This window comes from Salmo trutta, chromosome 32, assembly GCF_901001165.1.
Source record: "Salmo trutta chromosome 32, fSalTru1.1, whole genome shotgun sequence".
In the NCBI taxonomy this organism is placed as follows: domain Eukaryota; kingdom Metazoa; phylum Chordata; class Actinopteri; order Salmoniformes; family Salmonidae; genus Salmo; species Salmo trutta.
The window spans coordinates 20792877-20801238 of record NC_042988.1 but is presented as its reverse complement, the minus strand read 5'-3'; the positions used below and the strand labels follow the sequence as shown (position 1 = coordinate 20801238).

The 8362-nt window shown below is 42.9% G+C and overlaps 1 protein-coding gene across 2 annotated transcripts; it reads right to left on the bottom strand.

Annotated features, from left to right (window-relative positions):
* Window positions 1-600: 600 nt before the first annotated feature.
* Window positions 601-6107, bottom strand: LOC115171385 (probable ATP-dependent RNA helicase DDX5). 2 transcript variants are annotated; one of them, XM_029728142.1, is made up of 13 exons: window positions 5940-6104; window positions 4971-5145; window positions 4702-4798; window positions 4461-4594; window positions 4279-4344; window positions 4053-4194; window positions 3818-3978; window positions 3561-3733; window positions 3343-3453; window positions 3201-3262; window positions 3066-3125; window positions 1598-1816; window positions 601-1369 (listed from the first exon to the last, which is right to left on the bottom strand). In XM_029728142.1, the coding sequence occupies exons 1-13, from the start codon at window positions 5978-5980 to the stop codon at window positions 957-959; spliced, it is 1854 nt and encodes a 617-aa protein (XP_029584002.1). In that variant the 5' UTR covers window positions 5981-6104; the 3' UTR covers window positions 601-956. The 2 variants fall into 2 exon arrangements, with proteins under 2 accessions (XP_029584002.1, XP_029584003.1); XM_029728143.1 differs by having other exon boundaries at window positions 1219-1369; window positions 1585-1816; window positions 5940-6107.
* Between the last annotated feature and the right edge of the window lie 2255 nt (window positions 6108-8362).

Here is an 8362-nt window from a genome sequence, read left to right as displayed (position 1 = left end):
CTGATGGGTAACATTTCACAATGTGCATATTTGCATCAGCATATTGAGCACAACAAAATGGGTATATGCAGACATCCTTGTGCAGGGAAATTGAACTCTGGGGTACTGTCTGCAACCTGACAACGGTAGAGGTTGTTTAATCATTGATTTACTTGTCTGCTTTTCACCTCATTTAACACTTGATTTACATAAGGCACAGCAATAGGCTGACAATGTCAGTCACAATAGCACAAGGGGTGTCCTATTGTGCTGCAACGTGAGAGGCCAATGAGATTCCCCAGAGCTCATTGAAGTCTGCAAAAAAAATAAACAATTCTGTGGAGGAAGTCTTTAAATCCAAATCTACTAGATAGATTTTTTGCTTAACTGCAAGCCTCAACCCCCAGTATTAACATAAGAGCTACATAGTCAAGCATATTAAGCAACCATGAGCATTCACTGATTTAAGCTATTGACCATGTTCATATATCCTTCTAGACAAAAGATTCATTCCATACGGCTCCTGAGCGTTCATCCATTTACCTGTTGAGGCGAAGCAGAACAGACTCAAGCATTTACTGAAATTCATGTAATGTTTTAAAAGAACACAAGACAACAAGATATGTATTTTTGGTTTTTAATCGAAAGGCCATGCAGTGCCTCCCAGTTAAGATCTTAACATATCACTTTAAATGGTACAGGTGGGACAAAACAATACATCTGCAATTAACTAGTACAAAATAAGACTAAACGTTACTGAGGAATGTAACAAATTAAATAAGTAAAAGAAATCAAAACTGTGCGCCATCACTATTGCTGCGCTGCAGGACACCCCCCCCCCACAAGGACTTGATAGAGGTTCAAAAATTGGTTGAACCCTGTTGTGTAAAAAATTCAACAGTACAATTTTGGATAGAGTATAGGACTAATCAAGACAAAAAAGCAATAAGTTACCATCTTTACTTTCATGTGCATGTTTACTGTGGGAATTGAAGGGGCATTGGGTAAGGCACCATGGGCTGTGGTGCTTGTTGCTGTGTGAAGGGGAACTGTTGATGGCTCATGCCACTCTGTGCACCTCCCTGGTTGGCACTAAACTGTGGGGCCTGGAAGTTCTGCGTTGGGAATGCCCCGGCCTGGCTGGCACCATAGTTTGACTGGCCATTGGTGCCGTAGCTGCCGCCAAAACCATTGCCGCTTTTGTCAAAGCCACTTGCCCCATAGCCTCCGCTCTGTGTATTTGTGCCAAAGACCTTCTTTGGTCCACTGTCAAAACCTCTATCGTTTTCCCTGTCCCTAAAGCTACTGAAGTCACGCCTGCCCCCGGAGGAGTACCTGTCCCGGCGGTCATCCCTAAATCCACTACCACCTCTGCCTCCCCTTGAATGACCTGAAAGGAAAAACAAGAACAAATTAGAATGGGCTTTCATGCTCGTTTGAGTGATATGAGATGTGTACATGGGAAGACACACTGTAGGGGGTAAATGGCTAACACAAAAATGAATCAAGATCCTATAGCTTTGACTGTGCCAAACCCATCCACGTCAACAAAAAAAAGGGGGGGGGGAAAATGGCTGCAGCTGAACCACAGTTCCTGTATCTCACCAATTAGATTTACCTCCTCTGTCCGCCATCTGGAGGAGTTTAGGGTTGATGGCCTGGTTGGCCTCACGGAGCACAGCAACGAGGTCGCTGGCCTGCCTCATGTTGTTGGGGGTGAAGAAGGTGTAGGCTGTGCCAGTCTTTTGGCTCCGGGCAGTTCTGCCGATGCGGTGGATATAGTCCTCAGAGTTGTTGGGGTAGTCAAAGTTGATGACAAATTTCACGTCTTCAACATCTGTAGGATGTGTTGCAGTGTGGCAAAAAATAAAGAGCGCACAAAGATGCACACCACAACAGCCAGACCAAAAGAGCAAAGTTAGTACAACCAGTCACTGGATGTAGCTGGTTTTTCCACTAGGCTGTAAAGAATAGCATTAGATAACTCCAGAAAGACTAAATCCGTGGGGATACTACGGTGGGAAGAGAGAAACAATGCACACTCCAAATGCTTCCAATCCATATAACCCCTCAATTATCAACAGCCCCCTCCCCCCAAAAAAGGATCAGAAGTCTTACCATAAAGGAGTATGCATTCACTAGTCCATTCCCATTGCAGAAAACTCCCCACACAATGTCCAGTGACTGCAGGGTGCTTCTACACAGTAAGGCCACTACGCGCACTGTTGCCTCCTCATGTGCCAAAACTAGGAACTTATGTGATAACGAAGGCACCTTCTTCCCACACACTCATAAGAAGCTTGCTATAAAGGCCACACTGCAACGTCTTGCCAAGACCATAAACAATTGGGGAAGCTAAAATGGAGCCACTTACTCCTGTGACCCATAACAAAAGTACCCCCAGTCTCATCAAGGCAAGATATTCCCAGAACCAGTGTTCACGTGTGATCAAATGTCTCTCGTTGGCAGGTCTCGACATGACTTGAAACGCAGGTGAGGGAGGAGTGCGAGCTTGGATTTTGTCCCCAGCCAACTGACATGACCCACTGACACTAAGCGCCAGTAGCCATATCATTACAGAGGTGAATGTGTAATTGGACTTACAACTGCTCTCAAAACAGAAGTTTAGGATACTGCCACATATGCTTTGAGAAAAGCGACACCTTCCAGAATTCGATGACTTGCAATACAATGCCCAAACCGACATGCAAGACATGGAAACAGCAGAGCCTGGTGGAGCCATGAGCTTGGGTGTGAAGCAGTCCAAACCGATGCCAGAGAACAGCTGCATTTACAGGGGTGCGGCGGCTAACCCTCATTTAGGCCCCCTTTTGGGCAGCCCAGCGTGATATTCAGCACTCAGGCCCCGCCACCTCTGTATGTGACTGGGTGGTGTCCCAGTCAGGACAACTCCAAGAGTTCTCCTTCCCCCTCTGGAGACCTGGGCGTGTCATGCCAAGGCCCTGCCTCAAAAGACCGCTCCTTCAGATAGGGGAGAAACTCAGAAGGCAGAAGAGTTACAGAAAGAAACACTTTCTTTCAGAATAAAAGTTGGTTCAAGGGACCAAGGACAGAATGAAACTAACCTAGACCCCTGGAGGCGACGTCTGTGGCAATGAGAATTGGCGCCTTTCCGAACTTGAACTCTGAAAAAGGAAAATAAATTGATAGCTGGCCATAACAGGTTGTGTCTTAATAAATTGTTCTTGTGGTAAACTCACCATTGAGCACCCAGTCCCTCTCCTGCTGGCTCTTGTCTCCATGGATGCCCATTGCTGGCCAACTAAAAGGAGCAAGTGTCAATTGAGTCCAGTAAAACACGTGTACCTTGAATTTAAAGAACGAAGTATCGATGCCACTTACCCATCCCGCCTCATCCTCCTAGTGATCTCGTCACATCTCCTCTTGGTCTCTGTAAAGATTATGGTCTTGTTCTCCTTCTCACTCATGATCTCCTCTAGTAGGCGGAGGAGTCTGGAAAGTGAAGAATTCAATTAGTGACTTGATAAAACAAGCATCTAAGTCATATTTTCCACCCATTACATATACAGTACAGGAATGACAGGTCAGACAGGACTCACTTGTCTTCTTTCTCGCCATCATTGCAAACATCCACGATCTGCAAGATGTTGTGGTTAGCACTCAGCTGCAGAGCTCCCACATTAATCTGGACGTAGTCCTTCAGGAAGTCCTCTGCCAGCTGGCGCACCTCTTTGGGCCAGGTGGCACTCCACATCAGTGTCTGTCGGTCAGGCTGAAGAGAAGGAACATGTCAGAATTTCCCTTGAAGACTGTACCAAGTGAGATCAGTAGACTAACACATTACAATAGAACTCACTCTGATTTGGTCCACAATTTTTCGGATTTGTGGTTCGAAACCCATGTCGAGCATTCGGTCAGCCTCATCCAGGACCAGGTAAGTGCATCTGCGCATGTTGGTCTTTCCTGCCTCCAGGAAGTCAATAAGCCTGCCAGGTGTGGCAATGCAAATCTCCACACCTATAAGAAACTATCTTGAGCACCAAATTCCATAGATTCAAATCAGCCAAATACAGAGCAGTTGTGGAACTTACCTCTATCCAGGTCACGGAGCTGTGGCCCTTTGGGCGCGCCCCCATAAACGCAGACAGACTTCAGGCGAGAAGCTCTGCCATACTCTGCTGCCACCTGCTGGACCTGCTGAGCCAGCTCACGGGTCGGGGCAAGCACTAAGCACTGAAAGAAAGATTAAATGCCATAAATCCATGTTGGGCGGATGAGAGACTAGATACAAGTCTTTGAATATCCATGGGTACTTACAATAGGGCCATCTCCACGTTCCAGGAAAGGCTGGTGATTAATGTGCACGATTGCAGGCAACAAGTACTGCGGGAAAAAATTATGACATTGCATTACAGTAAAAAGGACCATCAGTCCTCTTATTTTTATGAGCAATTCTAAGTTGTTGGAATAGTCAAGGCTAATATTCTCACAACACTTACCGAGAGAGTTTTCCCAGAGCCTGTCTGTGCAATACCAACCATGTCCTTGCCACTCAACGCCAGTGGCCAACCCTGTGCTTGGATCGGTGTTGGTTCTGACCAGCCTGCTTTGTTAATGACATCCATCACGTAGGCTGTGCAAATGGGGGGGACAGAGTACATGAAAACTAGCCCAGATTGAAGACTCTGGATAAGAAATAAATATTTCAAAGGAATGTCAGATATTAATGGATGTGCCTACTTGGAAAACTGGCTTCATGGAACTTCATAATTGGATTAGGGCAGTCCCTCCCCTTCACAGTAACCGCTTTAGTACTTCTGTACTGTGCAACCTCTTGCTGCAACGACAACATGGAGACTCAGATCAATTGGCATGGCAATGAAAAAGACACCTACAAATAGCCATGGGGGGGGGGGGGAGGAGAACATGCTAGAACACATGCCAATGGCCATTATGTAACATTTACAGTAAATCAGCTGCATCTGGATTTTGACCACTAGAATACATACCGGAGATCTCCGAGTGACATCGGGGTGCTCTTGGTAAAAGTTCTTTTCAAATTTAGAGAGTTCGTCAAGGTTCCAGTGCTTCTTGCGCAGTCTATCACCGGGATTGCCAAACTTCCCCCCACCACCACCACCACCTCTTCCACCGCCTCCAAAACGGGGTGGTCCGCTGCCATAACTGGGGAAGAGAATGGTCTAATGTTAGTCACGCCAACCAATGTAAAAGAGACTTAGGTTACCAGTGGATATACTCGCTTGAGTAAAAGCCAAATGAAAGAAACTTACATATTAGATTTAACAGAAAATTGTTTAGTGACAACTAGCAGTCAGCGTGTAACTAAACATTACCCCAACTTCAATACAATGCATAAATTACTGCCAGCGTTTTAAGTTCAACAAACTGGAAGAAATGCTTGGCTTACTGGACTCGGCTGTTTTTAAACGTGACGCAATCTTCAATATATATCCGGCAGAGGAACAATGAAAAAAAAAAACCGGCCGGCATTTTGTATCCGCATTCAATAATGCCACATGGCGTACAAATAAATGTAGTCGGCTAGCTTGCCGGTTATCGGACACATGCTGTATGAAGAGGCACAATGTTAATGTTAACATTAACGTTATGAAAATGTGATAACGTAAATTAGAAAATTACAGCCGCTGACTAGGTGGCTCGTATTTGAATTAGCAGGCCCCCAGCTAAGAATTCTCGGATTCAGGTCAGGCCTCTTGCTAGTTTCATGACTTAACGAGGCCTTTAAAAAACGTTGGTTCCTTCTGATTCGGAATACTTATCTAGCTAAAAATGTAGATATTAACTTTAAATGGAAACTACGAAAGTTTAAGAAAACAAAAATGTATATATATATACACCTAGCAAGCTACCGTGATCCCGTGCGTCATGTCAGCCATTTCTGGCGAGACAACACGAGGTGTTAAATTCGCCTAAAATTCATTAATTCAGACACTTACCCTCTATCTCTACCACGATCTCTGTCGGAAAATCCAGGCATCTTGTAAACAAAGTGTATAAATAAAAACGATAAATAAACTACGCCTGAAAATCCGATATCAAACCCGACCTGCCGTGACGATGCTGAAATGCCGGCGAATTAAAACAAGAGATTCGGCTTTTATTGCATGAGGAAGTGTCACGCTCCCTCCGTCTGAGTGAAGTATTAATCCGCCGTGAACTGACTACACCGCAGCACATTGCACGTCACATTCAAAGCTGTTTGGAAGGAACACGTGCATATTTTGCGTCAATGTTCGGAAAATGGTGTGAAATGGAGGAGCTCATTTGTCGCAATGTGTTTGTAATGTTAAAGGCGCCTTATAGATAAAGTATTTGTATCCCATTATAAAAAAAGGTTTTGAAACAAATGCTATTCCAAATTTAATCTCTAATACGACAGAATGCTATTGTGCACAACTTGTGGTATTTAGCTAGGTATTAGTATTATTGTCAATTTATCACATTTTATCAGGTGTATCACAATAACCACGTTTCCATCCAGTTTTATACGAGTAAATTCATACCGTATTAACAGCTGTGATATAAATGCCGACGGTGTGTCCGTAAAATTATTTTTTCGAGAAATTCACGCGACGATATGGTATGACTCAGGAAACCATTCAGTTTATTGGGCTACATATGAAATAAATGATTATGAACTTCACAGGTTGGTAAAAGTGCACGGTGATCTTGATGCTCCTGTATCACAGCGATATATTTAGACATAGCTCTCTGGGTGTATCACTTGGGATTATTTAATGAAACCTGTTGGCGTAAGCATATGTACAAAAAAAAGAAACAGTTGTGATCCGGTTGCTTTCCTTTTACCATAAGTGATGTCAGTACTCAAAGAAAGCACATCCAGTAAAAAAAAATATGGCTAGACGGCAGTCTCAAACTAGTGCAGTTGATTTGCAGGAAAATCTCCCTAAAATTTGAATTCTGCTGATTACTTTAGCGTAAAAGATGGTAGACCTACAGCCACTTAATCAGGTCATGTTTTTAATGAATAATAGACTGTAAAGGGTTTTTGGAAATTGGAAAAGCTACTCTAATGTGAACATTTTGATTTACAGTAAAAAGTCCCTAACCTCCGAACTTGTTAGTGTAGTTCTGGGTCAGTTGTCTATATTTTTTTTCACTAAAATGCCTTTAATAGACTACTGCCGTTAATTACAGTGCCTTCCGAAAGTATTCACCAATGGTGACTTTAAAACATTTACTGAGTTTAATGGCTGTGATAGAAAACGGAGGATGGACCAACAACATTGTAGTTACTCCACAATACTAACCTAATTGACAGAGTGAAAAGAAGGAATCCTGTACAGAATACAAATATTCAGAAACCTGCATCCTGTTTGCAATAAGGCACTAAAGTAAAACTTCAAAAAAAGTGGCAAAGAAATTAACTTTTTGTCCTGAATACAAGCATTATGTTTATGGCAAATCAAACAAATCCCATTTCTATCACAGCCAGTAAACTCTGTAACTGTTTTAAAATAAGCATTGGCCTCATGGTGAAATCTCCGAGTGGTTTCCTTCCTCTCCGGCAACTGAGGGTGCATTGATACACCATCCAAAGGAATATTCAGTGTCTGCTTTTTATATTTTCACCTATCTACCAATAGGTGCTCTTATTTGTGAGGCATTGGAAAATCTCCCTGGTCTTTGTGGTTTAATCTGTACCGAAATGCACTTCTCGACTGAGGGACCTTACATATAATTGTATGTTTGGGGTACAGAGATGGGTTAGTCATTCAAAAACCATGTTAACTACTATTATTTGACACAGAGTGAGTCGATGCAATGTATTATGTGACTTGTTAAGCACATTTTTACTCCTGAACTTATTTGTAGTTGCCATAACAAATACTTATTGGCTCCAAACATTTCAGCTTTTCATTTGTAAAAATGTCTACAAACAAAATTGCACTTTGACATTATGGGTAATTGTGTGTAGATCAGTAACACAACATCTAAATTGGATCCATTTTAAATTCAGTCTGTAACACAACAAAATGTGGAAAAAGTCAAAGAGTGTGAATACTTTCTGAAGGCACTGTATGTGATCAAGTTTAATATGCAGAGTGGTGTACCACTGATTGGATCTACGAAATAACATCAATGTCAAGGTTGGCTGTTGGCTACCACAGAAACAATCTGTTTAGTACTATACAGTCCATCACACTACCATAAATTACCTTATGTATACCCATTCCTTTGTCTGAGCAAATAGATACTGATTCCCCAAGCCCCCTCCCATCACCACCTTTCCCCATCATCATTGATGAAAGCACTTCAGTTCACGCCTCTGCTGCTCAGGACAGGCCAGACTCATTCTAATTCAAATAAATGCTCAAATTAAAGGGAAAGCTTTACA